The sequence below is a fragment of the Tiliqua scincoides genome, chromosome 12 (assembly GCF_035046505.1).
Source record: "Tiliqua scincoides isolate rTilSci1 chromosome 12, rTilSci1.hap2, whole genome shotgun sequence".
Classification (NCBI taxonomy): Eukaryota; Metazoa; Chordata; class Lepidosauria; order Squamata; family Scincidae; genus Tiliqua; species Tiliqua scincoides.
In genome coordinates this window covers 5,211,322-5,230,247 of record NC_089832.1, presented here as the reverse complement: position 1 = coordinate 5,230,247, position 18,926 = coordinate 5,211,322, and the positions used below count along the sequence as shown (strand labels likewise).

General features: G+C 44.5%; 2 protein-coding genes across 7 annotated transcripts in view; one reads left to right on the top strand and one right to left on the bottom strand.

Moving 5' to 3' along the window:
- Positions 1–14,499, top strand: part of CD99L2 (CD99 molecule like 2) — a 63,789-nt gene extending 49,290 nt beyond the window's left edge. For 2 of the 3 annotated variants that reach the window (XM_066640294.1, XM_066640292.1), the window contains 4 exons: positions 1,825–1,866; positions 3,311–3,430; positions 7,927–7,992; positions 9,300–14,499. In XM_066640294.1, the coding sequence (XP_066496391.1) occupies positions 1,825–1,866; positions 3,311–3,430; positions 7,927–7,992; positions 9,300–9,367 (296 nt within the window). In that variant the 3' untranslated portion in view covers positions 9,368–14,499. The remainder of the gene's footprint in view (positions 1–1,824; positions 1,867–3,310; positions 3,431–7,926; positions 7,993–9,299) is intronic. The other variant, XM_066640293.1, reaches the window with a different exon arrangement.
- MTMR1 (myotubularin related protein 1) overlaps positions 14,286–18,926 on the bottom strand; it is a 52,908-nt gene continuing 48,267 nt past the window's right edge. For all 4 annotated transcript variants that reach the window (XM_066640288.1, XM_066640290.1, XM_066640289.1 and 1 more), the window contains one exon: positions 14,286–16,887. In XM_066640288.1, coding sequence (XP_066496385.1) covers positions 16,729–16,887 — 159 coding nt within the window. In that variant the 3' untranslated portion in view covers positions 14,286–16,728. The remainder of the gene's footprint in view (positions 16,888–18,926) is intronic.

Here is an 18,926-nt window from a genome sequence, read left to right as displayed (position 1 = left end):
GTGTGTGTGAGAGAAAACGGACTCACAGCTTATGCTGCGGAGTGCAGAAATTTACAGACAAAGCCTCCAGTCTCTGCATACCCCACCCACCTCTTGACTGCGCACAGCGCTAAATTTATAATCAATCTTATTTATTGCTCAATGCGGTGCTACTGAGGCAGCAGCTGGTTAATTAATACGAGGGCTACCAGTGTGTGCGTCTGCACATGCAAGGCTGCGGTTGCAGAGCATCGAGCCATGCACACAACTACCTTCGTCAACATATTAAGAGATAATTAAAATAGCCCCAGGATTTCTGCATCCCCTTCCTCATGCTTCTTGGAATTGGCTTTGGAGGGAGGTGGTGCTTGGAGGACATGGTTCCCACCCCCAATTTGTCCTTGCTTTCAACTCCAGGACGTAGCACAATGTCTTTTGACAGAACGAGTTCCAGGGGGCCAAACATCGGGCACGTGTGATGTCAGGCCTTGAAAATCCCTGTGGATTTCTCTCTCTGAGTTGGTCCTGGCAGGGATTTAGCATTCTGTTTATAGATCTTTCTAGTGTACCATTTTGTGTGTGTTTCTGTGGAATCGGCCCAGAAACAATCCCATGGAGGGGGAAAAAAATATGTTGAGTCGGAAATAGCCCCAAGAGAGCTTCGTTGGCAGCTAGCAGTGCAGTGATTTCAGCCAAAAAAATCTCTGTCCATAGTGCTGGGTGTGGAGGTAGACATGCTGCCGGGGAGATGTCGATGCTTCTGTCGTGCAGGTGATCAGTGTGTTGGTCTCTGAGGCTGAGCTTGAAGAGGTGCTTTGCCATTGGTGCAAGACAGTACTGGGTTGGAGGAGCCAAATGGTTGAACATCGTATAAGTTTGGAAGCGTTAAAAAAGACAACGTGAAAGCCCAGACAGTTCAGATTGTGCCAAGTAAAGCTGTACTTGGTTTAAGTTATGCAAATTTGCAAGTCCTCATTATCATTTATTCTGCATTTTATTTTGCTGTCTGGCAGAATTCTGATTGTGCTAAAAATGGATGTGGCGAAGACAGATTCCCCCACTTCTAACTACTGCCCATCTTGTACATTCCCTCACTTCCCCAGACCCTTGTGGTTTCAATGATTTCAGCTAGTAGCGTTCTTACACTAAACTTACACAAGTTTAGAAGATTTATTATTTATAGAGATTTGTTGCTTGCTGCTTTTGTTACCAGCTGCGTCTGCAGGTGGTCCAGTCTCCGTCCTCTCGGGTGGGGGGGGGCTTGCTTGGTGAGATGCTGGTAGTGATTGAAGATGATCTTTTTTTTCCTGAGACATTGCTGGCCACTGGTTGGGGACCAGTGTTTTAAATGAAACCTGAATTCTGCACTCTAAATTCACATCCTGCACTCTTGTGCAGCAATCTAAGTCGGTTTTATACGTTCAAATAAGGAGGAGTATTTTTTGGACACTAGTCATCGCAGACCATGTTCATACTGGGCAAGGGAGGATGCATTTATTTTTCCTCCGGACACCATCCCTCTGTTGAAAAGTTCCATGTGGCAACTTCTCTACTGCTGGAAGCACCAAGGTCCTTTTCAGGCCTCCTGCTCTGATTTATCTGGGAAATGTATCCACTTCTCCATATATTCAAAAACTATCAGCACAGTGTTCTCTCTTAGCCTCCTGTTCCCTCGGCCAATAAAGATGTTAAACGTTTTTATATCTGATTATTACACTTGATCTGATAGAGATTATACCTGATCTACCTTATCTAAAAGGGGCATTGTATACATTGCTGAAAATGTACATGCTTTAAATATTTGAGAAAATTATGTATATAAATGCTAATTTTTATTACTTCCAGGAGCCGGCGGTGGCGGCGGCGGCAACAGTGATTATAACGACGGTAAGCCCCACTGTGGCATCCTTTTCTGCAAGTCCTTTTCCTTGCTGTACAACTAGGCAGAACCAGAGGTGCCTTGAAGGCTTCTTTCCAGGACTCTTTTCTCATCCAGCACCATGAACAAGCATGACCCAAACCTTCCTTGTCTAAGGTCTGTGGTCCACCAAACATATTAACACCAGTTTTGCCAGAAATCCTCACTGTGCTGGTTTTTATCTCTCACAGAGGAAGCTGAGCCATAGTCCACATAAGTGGACGGCCCGGGCATTGGACATAATTGGGTAAAACTGCCAAAGGGTTGTGTGCATGCTAGTTTCTTTTTAGAGAAACATAAATCCACATACTGCACAGAACACTGCAGAGTGTTGCAGAACATTGTTTAAAATAGTGGCAAGCTTGCTCAACAGGTGGGATAGAAATATTACAAAGTCAAAATGCCACAGTGATGCAAGCTGTGGAATTTTCAGTTCAGGAACCAGCCTTTAAGATATTGTCCCTCAGCCACCCTCCGTTGACCCAGGTCAGGTCTCAGGCAATCATCCGATAATCGGAGGCAGCTGTATGCACCGCCAGGGAGGCCCTTCCCTTCCTGAACTGTCCTGAATTCCTCAAGTGAGGTAACCTAGATTAGGGTTCTCAAGGATCACCTTGACAGGTAGTTTGGGACTACTACTACTACTACGAGGCAAGGCACTCTCCGGCTTGGTTTAGATAGCAACCAGCCACAGTTTGGCACTGAGAGAGTCTTGTGCTTGGATGCTCCATCTTCCAGGTGATTGGATTCCATGATGGTTCTTTGGTGTAAGCCAGTGCTTCCCAAAATGTGAGGGACAACACACCGGTGGGTCATGAGCCCATACTTCCAGATGGCTCTGAACCTGAGCCATTCTGGAAGTATTAGGAGACCTTCTGGGCCAGTGACCCACTCTGTTGGCAGGCCTCAGAAGCCTCCTAAATTCACTTCCAGTAAAACCATTTGGAGGCCCGAAGAGGCTGATGGAGTAGGTCGCCATCCCAGAAGAGGCCTCTGGGGCCTTTCCAAGACAGAGCAGCGCATCGCGACCTGCCAACAAGGTAGGTTGGCCATTACATCTAAATGGGAACTCTGTGGTTTTGTGTTTGGTCTCCAAACCAGGATTGCAGACCATGGTTTGAAGCTGATTTGCAGACATGGTTTGGAGAGGAGGATCAGCTGCAAACCATGATTTGCCCATGCAGACGTAGTGCATGGTTTTTACCAAAGAGGACGTTACTCTTTGAATTGGAACAAACGGAGAAAGGCAAGCACAAGCACAGAGCTCCTCCATGTCATGGCAAACAGTGAAACCGAGGTAGCATCCATCTCAGTCACTGTGGCTGGTACAGAGAAAGGAAAGCAACGTGACCCTGAATTGCATTTCTTCCAGTGTATTTCAGCATGACAGTGTTTTTCTCACTGGTCTTTTAGGGGCCTTAGTGGAGACGGGGACCATTGCTGGCATCGTCAGTGGCCTTGCCATGGCTCTGATTGGCGCTGTGAGCAGCTACATCTCCTACCAGCAAAAGAAGTTCTGCTTCAGCATACAACGTAAGTGTCACAGATTCCTCCCAAGTAATAGTCTCGGACGAGGTGCTGTATGCGGAGGCAGGCCATTGGCCCTCCCAGCTCAGCATCGCCTTCACTGACGAGCAGCAGCTCTCCACAGTCACAAGTGGGAATCTTTCCCAGCCCTGCTCAGTTCAGTTTCAAATCTTCTGCTACTCTCTGCTTTCCAAAGCAATTCAAAGTGCCTTGTGAGACAAGCTGAGAAAAGCAGAGTAAGAAGGGAGGCACCTGACGATTTGCTTATTGCCTCTAGCAAGAATAGATGAGGTTGTTATGATAGCAAATGGCTCTATCTATCCTTGCTGCGTGTGCGTTGTAGATGCTTTGCTCTTTATTCATTTAATTTGAGTGTATCCTGTCACTCTTTTACTCTTCTGGGGTGATTGTTGCTGGTGGTTGTTTTTAGTTCTGTGTTAATTGCTTTGCTGCTTTGAAGGCCTGTCGGGGAGATAAAGCAGGGTTTAAATTTGTAAGTAAATAAATTGGTTCATACACACACACACACACACCATACATTCAGACAGGTGAGTGTCACTTAGACCAGCAACAGGCCGCATGTGTGACAGCCATCGCTTGTTTTTGTTCATTTTCCCCCAGCCTCTTAAGATGAGGGGAGCCGCATTCCTCACGCCTCTGGAGGGTTTTCTGAGCCTCACATAGGCAGAGCGCATGTGTGTGCTGCCTCTACAAGGCTGACTGGCCATTTCAGCCCAAAACATGTGGCAAAACAGGAAACTGGAAGTCACGTCTTTTCACCCGAAACAGTCGTTCAGAGCTTTGTAGAAGTAGCGCGGCTCCCCTCACCTTCGGAGGCTTTGCATAACGTCAAGCGTCGCTTGACGATGGGGGTGCTGGTTTGCCTCCTTGTTGCTAAGCGACACACGACTGTATATATATAAATTTCTAAGCTGCTTTGGGTGCCCATCTGAGAAAAGCGAGGCAAAAATTGAATGACTGAATAAATTTCCTTGTGATGGAAGCAAGGTGGAATATAAATGTAATAAATACATGGATAGGCTATTATTGTCTGTGAATCATTATTGCATTGTAGTTCAAATGGCCCATCTCCAGGGACTAGTATATGCAAGTACCGTAGATACTTGTGAAATTTTTGCCAAGTAATCAAGCTCAAATTATCACTTCGCCTTATCTCCGGGTCAATCAGAGGGCAAAGGCTTTCAGCTCTGAAAAGTTTCTGTTTCTCAAGCAGCTCCTTAGAAGCAATTTGCTAACTTTTATTCTCCTTCCTTCTGCTGCAGCCTGGTTCTGCTTGGCAAATGCTTGCAAAGCAGGTCTGTTTTTTGAAACACCAGGATGGAAATCCTCCTTTCCATCTGAAGCAGGCTACAATTCGGTGCACCCTTACTTAAGAATAACACCCATGGAAAGCAGAGGGTCTACTTCTCAGTAAAAAGGGTTGCAAATATATGCAGCTGCATCTCTCTGCAGCCTATTTGCTTTCCATGGGTGTTATGCATACTGCATAAAGCAGTATGAATTGAATTGCACACTCCCAGTTATGTGTTATGGGTTGTATGTTGTACGTAGAGCTTCTGGCTTAACACGCCAGACACCTTAAAGGTGGATTTGATTCCTGGTTTTCCTCCAAGGGTTCCCAACCTTTTTCACTTGCATATCCCTTGGCAGCCCATTTCCATAAATTGTACCCTTCATATTAGCAAAATGTTTGTAATTAATAATACAAGCCCTCCTCTCCTCTATATGAAAGCCCAGACTTCATGTATTCATCACAGTGTTTTCTCTTTTTATCTGTTTGAAGAACAGAAGACTCTGCCTTTGCACTGTTTTGCACCAGAAGTGTGCTGAGAAATTCTGGGTGATGGATCACTTTCCATATTATGTTTCAGCTTTTTTACTGTGCTGGTTTTCAATCACTGGTTCATACATGAATTGATGACCAAAAACTAGCTATTGGTGGGGCTTTCACAGCCAGCTAGCTACCTCCCTTCCTGCCTTGCAAGGCATTCTGGAGCATGACCTGCCTTGTCCTACAATTATTCCATTCTTTTTCAAGTACCCCTAAAGGTCCTGTTGAGTGTCCCTGGGAGTACATGAATATCAGGTTGGGAACCACTGTTTTACTGGTATGTTGTTTACAGTGCACTTACTCTGATAGTGCTTACAAAAAGGTGATAAAGACCAGAGTTTAAAAAGAATAAAAATGTATCTTATGATCTTTTACTATGTTTTTAATAAATTAGAGACTACAGTTCTTGGGTAACAATTAGTGATGGGTTATTTTTGAGGATCTGGCCTCGAGTACAATCAGACAAAACTATAGTCAGACACCCCCTAAGTTTAACCCCCGACTTATCTGAGGGTCATAGAAAATTCCATGATTGTTGGCTCAAAACCTACCCTTGGCTTATCTGTGGGATCGACTTATAGGCGAGTGTCTATGAGTTTGGGAGCTTTGTTTTGTCAGTGGCAGCATCTCAGGTTAATAAAGCCATCTGCCTGATTGGTGAAAACATCTTTAGATCAGATCTGCACACCTTGTGACAGATCAAGCTGGATGGTGGCCCACCAGGAACTTGCGAAGTCTCCTGTTTTTGTGCCATGCCTGAAACCAGTTTGGGGGGGGGGGGGATCTGGCAGTCCGCAGTAGATGGTTTGTGGGCAGCATTCAGCTCTGAGGGTGACAAGCTGTGCCTTAGGCTTAACTTCAGTTCTCATACAGACATTGAAAGTCCTGATGTCCTCAAGCTCGCCTGGAGTTCATGAAGGTATTTAAGTAGTGCTAGTGAGAACAGCTCCTTCTTGGATGACTCAAAAATCACTTGGGGGGGGCATCTGCTGCCAGTGGGGGGAAAATCAAATGGCTGTTTTCACAGGAGTGTCTAACACGAACATGTCTGGGTAAATGAAGTCACTGGGAAAAGTCAAGAGGGGTGTGATAAAATGAAATCCCCTCCTTGTGTTGTTTCTTTGCCCCACAAGTGATATTTTGGAGAGAACAAATATTAAAAGAAAAATAAAATCTAGAAAGAGCTTCTAGAAAGGCAGCACTGAGAGAAGCAAAAACCATAGAAAGGCAGCAGGAAATTAAAGTTAATTATAAAGGAGGATTAATTTAAGCCATCAGACACGGCATGCTGGGATAATGTCAGGCCTTAGATGCATTGCAACGCACAGCGGAGGCTGGCAAGGCATCAGCTGCCGAAGCCCAAGTGACTTTTTATTGAAGAACATAAAACTGCTTTTGGTGTTATCCTGGCAAAACACACAGCTGAGCGGGGAAGGCTTGGCTTGCTGGAGGTGCAGGGCTGGAGCAGAGAGATGGACACTCAGCTTCAGCCGTGTCCTCAGGCCAGTTCACACATTATGCTCAGTTGCCTTGTTTTGCACATTTAACCACTCACTCTAGTGTCCATGCACATAAAGCGGGAAGCATGACCTTTTACCCAAAAGCTCAGCAGACTTTAGAGCAGTGTTTCTGAACCAGTGGTATTCATACTAGTGGTGATACTTGAGGGTGGTGTCCACTGGTATGTGTTGGATCCCCAGACCCTCTCCACGCTTCCTGGCAGTGAGGCCAGCAGTGCAATGCCACAAGCCGCAGGAGACTTGGTGTAGCAGGCATAGCTCCAATGTGTGCTTTTTGTGTGTTTGGAAGAGGCCCTCCTGTCCACCCTAAGCCTCTTACGGGAGTTTGTCACGTCACATCATCGCCAGTTACTTCCAGTAGGTGGACCATGCAAAATGGTATGGTGGGGCACTAACGTTGATAAATGTTGCTTTTAGAGTCACCTGAGTAGCCATGGATGCCTGGCAGGTCTCCACCATGCCAGCTCTCCCACACGAACCGAGGTGCTGAGTTTTACACAGTGTTGTAAGGTGTAACCGAGGTGGTGAGATTACACAGTGTAATGCTCTTGGGATCCTCATTTCCATATGGTCAGCACAGAACAAACAGGCGGCCTCTGCCCAGCGGTCTTACTATTTAGACAGATGCAATGGAAGCAATAGAGGAAGACGATGGAGGCAGTGAAAAGAATATGCTTTGGAATCAGTTACATGCCCTTAAGCTGCAATGCAGCAGGGCAGAAGCATTGTGTCAGTGGCCTGGGACGAAGCAACCTTCTTGCCTCCAGTTGGTGAATGTGGCTGGGGAGAGTGGCAGCACAACCTGAGTGCCACCGCAGACCTCCTGGCAGCCACTCATCTGACCTCTGAAGGTGCAAGCAGGGCTTGGGCAAGGTCACTTGAGAGTAAGCAGTCCTGCAGATGCCCCTTTCCAGACTGTTTAAGGTTTTCTATGTGGCAGACCAATATTTGGAAGCCTGCCCAGAAACAAACTGGCAAACCTGTTGCTTTTTCATCTCACTGTAACATGAATCAGGATTTGAAAATGGCTCTTGTCCCCAAAGGCCTTTCCATAACCTTTAATCCTAAACAGGGTTGTAGGTGCTTGATGTTTTGGGAGTCATTGTTTTTTGTTCTCTGCCATTTTTCAGAGGGCCTGAATGCAGAGTATGTGAAAGGAGAAAATATGGAGGCCGTGGTAACTGAAGAACCTCAAGGTGAGATCTCCCTTGAATCTTGGTTTCTGAAGTGAGCGGCTCATTGAAAAAATATGAGATAACAAGAGTCCGAAGGGCCAAGCCGCACACAAGATTCCACCTTGTAGGCTGTAATTGTGACATTTGCATAAACAGAGTTCTGCTCTTAAGTTTCCCACAGATGCTTTCGGGAAGCCACAAGCAGGAGAGAAAGACAAACTTCTCTCCTGTTGTTGCTCCCCTGCTGCTGGTATTCTGGGGCAGACTGCTGCTGAATCTAGAGGTGGAACATCATAGCTGTTGTGATTGGTCACCACTGGTAGGCCTGCCCTTCATAAATTTGTCCAGTCCTCTTTTAAAACCATCCAAGCTCATAGTCATCTCGCATCTTGTGGCAATGAATTCCACAGACCAGTGCTTTCCCTAAACGTTTAAGCACTTCAACCTGCTTTGTTTAAACAAACAAACAAATCTAAATAGAATTATGCCAAGCCAGTCAGCAAACCTGAGCATGGATTCCAAAGGTGGTTGGGTTGTGTAAGCCAGGCAGCTGATAGTTTTGGTTGATCTCTTCTTCTGCACTTTTTCCAGCTTCACTGTCTCGTCCCTGAGGTGTGGTGACCCAGAACTGCACATTGTATTCCTAATGTGGTTGCATCATAGATTTGTACAGGGATAGTGTCATACTGGCAGTCTTATTCTCGATCCCTTTCCTAATGACCCTGGAATGGAATTGGTCTTCTTCACAGTTACCACACACTTCTTATCTATAAACATGCCCCTGTATAAACACTTCCTTGCATTTTAACACTTTCTTACAGGGAGTAGAATCATTACAACTCTGGATTCAGTCCCACTTCATCAGTTTTTTTCCCCCCCCCCATCTAAACTCTTTAGTTGGGACATTAATTTTAAAGAACTGATGTGATAATTTGTTGAGAAGCATTTCATGAAAAATGAAATTTGTTTGTGTGCAGTTTAACTATTAAAAATGCAACAGCTATTTAGCTTTTGATTATTAAAAATCTAATATATTAAACAAAAAGGGTAAAACCGTATCTCCTCTCCCCATTAATCCTAAAGTCCAAATGAAGCAATTCCTGGAGTATTTATTTTGAACTGGCTACCACTTTGTGTATTTAGGGGTTTGGGTCCAATTCCAGTTTGAGGAACAGAGTTTATAGGCTCAGGTTTCATCTCAGTTCACCAAAACACTCCTATGAATGTGTTTTTGGCTTCAGTTTCCATTCCGTTCTTTCTTATTCCATTCTGCTTTCTTATACCAAGAGATGCAAGCTCCTGACTTTCCTTTTCCTCTTTCCTCCCAGTTAAATACTCTGTCCTAGAGCCGCAGTCAGCAGAACCCCCTCCGCCGCAAGAAAACGCAAAAGCCTGAACCACAAGCTTGGACTGGAAAATAGTCAGTCAACGGCAAACACTTACACACATGCTTCTCACATGCTTGTAATTAGCTTTTTACGAACATTTTGATTTGGACCCAAAGCTATTTAAATGTGCGTTCTGGCTTAGAACAGGCTTCTTATTGTGGTAGGCAGTAGGCTGGTTGAACTGTTTTTTTTTCCAATTGATTTTTTTTTTTTTATGGTGAAGAGTTGTAGGTTTACATCGACTTGATCATGTAGGAGTTTTGTCAGGTTGAATATAAAATACAAGGGTGCTTTTGAATTGATGTTTCATATTAGATATAGGGTTTTTCATGAATGAAGGGGAAAATTTTAAAAAAGCAGCTGGGTAGTGACTACAGGTGTGAGAACAAATGAAGTGCCTGTAAAGTAACAATCCAAAGCAAACCATTTTAAAAAACCTTTTTTGTAAAATGGCTCTCAGCTGGATCAGCTGTTAGCTGCCAGCATGCAGCTTCCACTCACAACGGTGAAAGTTTTCATGGTGGTTGGAGGGTGGAGTTTAGCCCATTGAATAGCTGCACCTCAAGATATATCCAAGTGCCTGTGGGGTAGGGTCTTCGTTTGATAGAGGACAGCAAGCGACCATGACCCCATGCAACTGGGCTTCAGCACAGCTGTATAGCACCTAACCTTTTTTGCTACCAGAACCCTATGCAGGTAGTAGTTGTGCATTCTGTGTTTCCTATAAATAGTAAAATAGAAATCCAGGGACATTTCAGAGGTAGGAATTGACCCTGTATCTAAGCTTTGGTAAGCGATCAGCTGGCCATCGTGAAGGAACCCCACCCCACCCCGTACACTACTGCAATGAAGATTCTGTAGGCTTGGACAGATAACGTAGGGTTCAGACTGTGGTCTCTCTTGCTCCAGCTTTAGGATATGCTAAAACCGAATTCAAAGCACCGCTCACTGCACTTCTAGGATCCCTCATGATGTGGCAGAAGATCCAGGCACCAGCATAATTGAGATGAGTACCTGTACCTGTTTGTGTATTGGGGGGGGGGGGGTAAGCTCCAAGACTTGGCCACGTAAAATATTTTCTGTCACACTCTTGGTCCATATTTTACTTCCTTTCTCTAAATATATGGATTCCCAATGCAGGACTGCTCTGAACAGCAACTCATTGTGTAGTTAATGCAGAGGGTTGTGCAGAAGGTCTTGGTGGTGATGGGAGGAGAGTTTATGTGCCAATGACTGAATGATACCTCATACTGAAAATCAGTTGCTTGGAGAAAACTACATGGCAGGGAGAAGGTTCTCTTTTCCTCATAGGGGAGCATGTAAACATGCAACTCTCCACTTCTTAGCTGGAGCAGTAAAGTTCAGAAATTATTTTATGATATGCAATGCTGTTTGTCTAGAGCAGTGGATCCCAAACTTTGTAGCACTGGGACCCACTTTTTAAAATGACACTGTATCATGGAGCTTTATGAGACTTTGAAAAAATTTAGAAAGAAATATTTTTACTTATTTACACATAACCAGAAAAAATGCTCCAACATTTTTCTCCCTATATTTATACATACTTGCAAACAGCAGGAGCTCAGCTCTTTGCAGGACACTTAGGAGCTGTCTGATTTTTGAAAGGGAGTGGTGAATGGGCCAGCGCTTAGCAGTGACACTTATGCAAAACAAGGTTGCTAATTTCACCCTTCAGTGCCGCCTTCCCTTGCCCCAAGCTCTGGTGCTGCCCAACTCTAAAGAGGGTCAGGTATCCTCATCGCCCCACCCCTGGCATTTTTTAAAATTTGCGGGCCTATCAGCAACTCAGTCTCCTGCTGAGCCAGGTGAAGGCCAGCACCATCATCTCCTGACATGATTGCCTCTGAAGCTCAGGCAGAGGTCTCCCACCCCCCCCCCCAGCCCTGCTGCTTGAGATTGCTAATTGTAAATACAAAGGAAAGAAGCTGGAGTGCTGTCAAAAACTGCCACTGAGCTGAGGAGCAAGAGAGATCAAAATCCATCCACCCCCCCACCCCCATGGCTTTTTAGTATCCTAAGCTCTCAGCCACCCCTTTTTTTGCCGTTGTAGCAAGGTGCACATGTTTACACTCTACAATAACGAACAACTTATCAAAAGTTCTTGGAGAGTAATCAGAAAGGGTGCACCTTTTCTTTTTAAATGCACATCTATAGTAGGAAAGGGTGGAAAAGAACGTCTGTGGACAGAATATCTGTTCAGCTTTCATCTGTTTACAAATTGTTAGTGTGTTTAATGGGGGATGTTTGTACAGGAAACTGGAAACATTTGGGCCTCTCTCCAGTGAGGGAAACACACATGTAGAAGTACCTTCTGCTAGTGATGTGATGCAGTGCACTGGTGCATCTGGACCCTGTTGAACAGGAAGGATGCAGCTCTCAGTGAGAATGGAAATATCAGTTGGGGCATCAACAGGGTGCCTGCTGGATCAAAGCTAGATGAGGGCCTTTTGCTACCCCACATTTATATGTATATGCTCAGAAGCAAGCCTTGCTGCTTGCTGTAGAACTTGCTTCTGTCTTAAAGGTGCTTAATAGTGTAGCCTAGGTGTTTGTCAACATCTGTGCAAATTCCTTCTGCTCTGTTTTTGTGTCATAACTTGCATTTCAAAAAGCCTTACAGTAGCTTTAAAGTAAGCAAGACACACCTTTTGAATGTATTTCACTTTCATAGTGATGCCGCAATATGCTTTTTTCCTCCCAAAGTTCTCATTTTACTGTGGGCTCCTATGGGACAAAAACAGGGGAAAAGGCAAAGAAGGAACACAGCTTACTTGCTAATTGAAGGGTACTTTGTCCATGACAGTCACCGGAACGGGGGGGCGGGCCACTGAAGGGAAAATCCGTCTCTTCATAGTGACAGCCTGTGACCCAGAAGAAGGGCCAACCCACCTGGGCACAGCATTCAGTGCTGCAGCTGTCATGCAGAGCCACGGCTAGTGGAACTGAATTCTGGTGGCTTCCATGTTTTGAGGTTGCCTGTCGATCTTGTAGAGTAGGTTTTTTTTGGAAGGTTGTGGTTTGCAGCTTTTTGCAGAGCACAAACAAGCCCGATGCGAAGAATACCTTGCAGCTGAATTTACGTAATGGTACATTTCCAACCATTGTAGCAATTTTTCTTTTTAAATTTTTTTTAGTCAAGTACATCAGAAATTAGAGTAGCATATAAGATAGTGCATTTTTAGATAGTAAGGAAATAAGTGTTACTATGACACTAGTACTTGCACTAGGAGTCAGATAGATAGAAGTGAAGATAATTCCTTATTTCTTTTTGCTGATGATGGGAAGTGTTTCTGTAGATGTGAGTTGTTGATTCTGTTGTATTTCTCTTTCTGCACTGTCCCGACACTGATCCGCATCTTAAAATACAGTGCATCTGAGTGTGAAATAGAACACTAACCACTTAGACATTTGATGTGTGTCTCTGTTGCAGCTTTGTTTTGGGAAAGAAATAAGTTCCACTAAGAAAAAATACCAGATATTCAGAAAGCGGCAATAAGTACACTTTTAAACTGCTTCCTTCCGCAAAACCTTTTTATATGAATTTGGTAAATGGTTATGCCTTAATGTAAATCTTAGGCAGAGTATAAAAGTCAGAGTATAGACATGCATAGCAAAAGGGCAGGGGGCCACCTGTTAAAAAAGTCATTATTGGGTGTAGAGGGGCAGTTACGATTGATGTGAACCTTCTGACTGGTTGCTGTGGAAAATTTTTAAAAGTGGCTTAAACCCCTTCCCCAAGAGAACCACGCCTGCTTCCTGAGAACTGACTAGCCCTGCATTCCCCATTCAACAAAGCCTGTGAGTGGTAATTTGGTTCTTTCTGCTGGGTTGGCAATGCATTAAGCTTGGTGCCTGGAGCCACACATCTTCCCCTCCATCCTGCCCAATGCCCACTTTAAATCAGAGGTGAAAGTGGGGCAACAGCAGCAAGGACAGGTTGCTTCAGTGTGAAAAGGGGGAGGATACTTAGGCACCTTATCATGTGACACAATAGCCCTCCAAAACAAATAAGACCTAACTGCATTGTTGCAAATAAGACAGATAGATAAACAGCGTAGGGAAGTTGTTGTATTCCGAGTCAGCCTATTGGTCCAGTGAGCCCAGAACTGTCTGCACTGATTGACAATAGCTCCCCAAGGCATGCCACCCACAAATCTTTTTATAACTGGAGATGCCAAGGATTTAAGCTGAGGCCTTCTTCATGCAAAACATAAGCTTCACCACTGAACTATAGCCTCTGCCCCTATAGGGACCTCTTCCTTCCCATTGTCTATATGCAACCAACAATATGTTTGGCTTTGCCTGGCTGACTTCTCTGTAGAAGTGCCAACTGTGTAGCACTACACGTCATGAAGGGATCTATTTCTGTTTTTCTTTTCTCTTTTTTTATATTCATAATTAAAACTGTGTGTGTGCTGAAACGCCACTTAAATAAGTGCAGCCAGATGTTCCAGAATAGGTCAAATGAAATGTATTAAAGTCTTCCATCAGGCCAAAGATGTATATAAGACCCCCTTCTTGTGCCCTGAATTTATATGCAGCACATAAGAAAGCAAAGATACCCAATTAGAGAAAGGGAAAGTGGTTTCCTGTATTTTGTAAAGCTGAGACCACTAGGAGGGAACTAGTCACAATAACTGGCTTAAGAGTTGGCTTGCCTTATGCCGCTCTCCTTTGCATCTTCACTTGGCTAGAAGTTCAAGGCCACAGCGTCAACCATTACCGTCTCACACACAACCAATAGCAAGTGGTCCCACTCACTCTGTTCTCATTGTTGACAACCTACATGCTGTTGTACGAGTTAGTGTTTATCCAAGAGAAATGCATAACTTTAGAAACAGAAAAGGGGACTCAAGTGAACAGATTTTAAAACAAAATGCAGGAGAACCCAGAGAGCAGATTGAGTAGATTGTGCCCCAAACACGCCAAACTTTTATTTAAACAACACATACCTTTTGCTAGTACAGAAATGATCTGTCCCAGATGAAAAATTGTGTATTATGCTGTCCAAAGGCAGACTCATTTTGCTAAAGTGCATATAAGAATTACGGGGGAGGGAAACCCAAACTTAATGGCTGAACTACAAACTGGAAAACAATAAAGACTGATTTGTACAACAGTAGTGTGTCCCTTTGTGTCTGTCTGCACATACACAATGGCAGGGAGCTGTACACTTGAATGAAACAAAGTTAAACTTCCAAGTTCCTCCTCTGGCACAGCAGGGAATTTGAATCTGCTTACAGGGAACTAAGAAGTGTCTTTCTCCCCCTCTGCTCCCAATAAGGGATATTTTCAGTTTCTGTTTTAAAAATATAGCATGGGTGTGTGTTATTCCACCTGTTCTTCTGAAGGAGACCCAAGACGGAATTCATTTGTAGGCAGAGCAACATTTTTGTATGCTATCATGCCAGCTGTTCTGAACACTGAAATAATCCACCCAGCAGTCTCAAAAAGCAAAACATCATAAAACGAAACTCATGCACCCTCTGGGACCTTTTCGCAGTTTTTCTTTGCACAGCAGACATCCACACTAGCTCCAAAAATGTTTTTGAAACTTCCTACATTGCATGTTGGGGCTGCTGCCTGAGAAACAGTAGTTTGAAAACCTAAGAGGTGTGCAGAACTAGCTGCAAGATTCTCTAGATTAGCTAGAGTACTTAAAGTTGGCTTCACTGTCTAGATTTGGGGGGGGGGGAACAGACTATAAGGAGTCTAGCAAAATGTGCACTCACCTGTTAAAACCAGACCTTAGAAATCAAAGGAGTTAGAAAATTCATCTGCTAGAAATTTACACTCTGAAATGCATTTGAAATGCAAAGTATTTGGCTGTTGTACAGTTTTATGACCCTGAAAGCAACTTAGGGTCCCATGAGTAAAACAAAGTATGGAACAGCTCACAGTGCTACTTCCTTGGTCATACAATAAAAAGCAACTTGTCATCCAACATCAACTGATCACATATGTGAGGCTCAATGCTCAATACAGAGTCGCATCACTGTACATTTTCAAAAAAGGGAAAGATGGGATGGATAATGCGTATCCATCAGTGAAGGAGGAAAAAAGCCTACACCAGGAAGGGAGGATTTTTTAAAAGAAAAGACTAGGAACAGAGATAGCCCTGATCAGAGAGAAATGGACAGAGGTGCATTTCAGGGGCCTGGAACAGCCACATGCTGTAAGAGCAGTGGCAGCCAAGGTTTTTGGCAAGGTTGCCACCAGCAAAATCCACATCTGAGGTGGTGCCTCCAGCATACAGAGGAGCGCTCACAATTTGCTTGCCCCCAGTTTGGCTTTACCTTTTATCTCCTATCAGGGAGCAGCAAAACACACAGAAGCAATCTGAAGTGCAAGCCAGGTTCTTTCCCACAGCTAGAAAATTGTGTTATTTTACTCAGAAGTAATCCTATTGTGTTCAGTAAAAGGATTATAGCCTATCTTACTCATCGAAAATAAACAGCTCTGCTCATAGCTTATGTGCCCATCCTGCCCCCATTTGTGACTTTGACCTTGTTTAGGCAAAACAAAAAGGCCTTCTGCACATGTATAGAGTTTAAATACAAACAGAATATTTGCACTTGCAGTTGACATATTGAGGTCCAGGTAGGCCAAAAGGCTGTTTAAAAAGTGAGGCAGCACTTCCTTGCATAGACCAATGGACACAAGTGAGTCAACACCACAATTAGGTGGATGAAAAGTGGGCAATGAAACCACAGAAAACGTGCAAAAAATAATTGTGCCATAATCTGGGCTTCAAAGAGTATATTACAACTAGCCGGTGTGTCACAGTTGGCAAATCCTGTTCACTTTAATGGCATGTTTATTCAAAATATACAACTGGCTATAATAAAAAATTAAATCCATTTCAAAGTGCGTTAGATCATCTACCACTGTCCCAAAGAATGCAACATTTGCTGTGTAGTTCCGAATTAAGTACCAAGGGAACCAGGAGGGCTCCCGTTCCAGAGACAGTGATCACCTGGCATGTTCTAGTCCACTGCAGGGTTGGCAATTCTCTGGGGGCCTCTCTCTGGGAAGAGGTAGCAGTGTCTCTCTGCACCTTTTGCCTGACAGATTCCTGGTTCCAGGCTGGTTTGTGGCAGGTTGCTTACGGCTAAAGTTCACTTTTCAACTGTAAATACAGGTAGGAACATCGAGAAGACACATATAAAAACTAGCAACCACCCCCCCATCTACAGTGTCACACACAAGGAAACACTTTTTGACCTTGGCGCAATCAACAGACGGCAGGAAACAGCCGGTACACCTGGGGGTGATGGTGGCAATTGGCAAGGAAATCTTCTGCCGGCCAGAACATGTCCGCAACAGTACCTCGATTTGTGCCATTCTGTCAGACAGAGGTGTGCACTGGTGTGGCTGCAGGAGACGACCCTCTGTCTGACGAGGAAGAGATGGAGCGTGTTGCTGCTTCTCGCTGCAATTCTTCCACTCTCTTCTGGAGCTCGGTTCGGATGGCAAGTAGCTCCTTCAGGTTCTGATGAATTGGGATCTGACGGAGATGAGCAGAGGGATTGTTTCCAAAGAGCCAACAAAGACCAGCAATTTTCTTTCTTTGCTGGTTGCAGTGAGACAATAAATGCAAATCATCTATTCGAGTCGGACAGCTCCCAGGATTACATTATCCCCTTTTTTTCATCCACTTTTTGGGTGTTAAGTACTGGGATCGGTTTCCTCCTCTCAATCAATTACACACACACCTCAGTTAGCAAATGCATAGCAGAGACTCCTAAAAAAGTTAGGGAGGAGGGTGACAAAGGCAAGGAATTCTGTTTCAGGGCTATCTTGTTCAGTGTTTTCATCATTATGGGTCAGGGAACTGGAACTGGTTTCCTAATTTGCTGAATAAAAGAAGTCAGAAAAGGTTCATCATTGCCAAGTGCTTCAGGCTGAAATTCTGCACACACTTACTGAGAGTAAGTCCTTCTGGACAAAGTGGAACTCCCTTTCAAGTAAGCATGTTCAGGTGTGCACCACTTAATGAAGGAGATCCCTGATCTCAATTGTTATGCAGTTAGGTCATAATATATTGCCTTTGTTGTGTAAACAGACACTCCCTGCTAGGCACTAGTTGCACAGTGCAATAGCACAGGCTACTGGAGATAGATTGCCTCTTCTTTGCATTAAGAACCTCTCTGGTGTGTAAACAGACATTTTGCTGCAGGCTATGGGAGATGCTATTGCCTCATTAAGAGCATCCTTATTGTGCTTTGACCACCTTCGCTTAAGCAGTCACATATGGGGTCCATCCTTAAGCAAACAGTTCCTTAAGCAAACAGGGTATAGGATTGTGCTGCCAGCCTTTTCAAAGGTTATAATGCCAGATTGTGATCTTTTTTCTCACTTGGGAATACCTTGTGAATAAGGCAGATCAAAGAAAGAGAAAGCCAGGAGGGGGTGGGTGGGGGGCACAAATCTGCAGTTGCCCAGTAAAATTTCCAAAGACAGTTTCTGGATTTGGGAATTCCAGGAAGCTCTTACTGTGAATATCCCTGTGCTTGTTTCTGCACCCACTAAACTGATACTCTACAACAGGGGTGTTCAAAGTTTTGGCAGGAGGGCCACATCCTCTCTCTGACACTGTGTCAGGGGCCGGGGGGGGGAAGAATTAATTTACATTTAAAATTTGAATAAATTTGCATAAGTTTACATAAATGAATATATTAAAGATGAACTTATATGAATGAATGAAGGTCTTGCAATAGCTCAAGGCCTATAAAAGGCCTTGCACAAAGCAAGGCTGGCCTTCCCTTTGCTGCCGTTACTGCATCACAGATGTGAAACAGCAAACAGTGGAGGGAGCCCTCATCCCACAGCTCACATGAGAGGTCAAACAGTCGCCCTCACGCTGAGAGCAGTTGCATTGGGCCAGTGTGGGCTCCAACAAATCTCTGGAGGGTCAGAGGCTCATTAGAGACTGGGGGCTCCCTGAGGGCCACATTGAGAGGCCTCGAGGGCCGCAAGTGCCCCAGGGCCGTGGTTTGGGCACCCCTGCTCTACAACAACCCACTTACTTTAAACAGTAAGTATCAATTTTTTTACCCTCTAAAGAAGTTCAACTCTGGTGGGAAATTCTGGGCAGCCTTTGCTTTTGGGGAGAGGGGAGTAAAGCACATAGTTATTTAATAAACGGATCACAGAAACATCTACTGGCAGACTTGCCCCCTGGGGGGCTGGCAAGCCAGGATTGGCTCCAATGCCAGTGTTCAAACCCAGCGATCCTGCAGCTCAGGAACAGGACCTACAGAACAATGACAACATGCCAGTGTGTCTTTGAACATGGTGCTTTTTCTGTCACCAAGGTGTAAACAGCACCTTTGGACATCTAGAAGTAGGCGGCAGAACACGCAGGTGAGAGAATTGTGCGGAAGCCTGGTAGGAGGAGAAGAGACTTGGAAAGGTTTCTAGTTTGCATTCAAGTGGTTTTTGCAAGACAGGATTCCAGGAGTAGGCGCAGGTCTCTTTCCCTTTGGTGAATTACAAGTGTCACAGTGGACAGCTTATGGTCTGCTGCTAGGCAACTGGTCTACA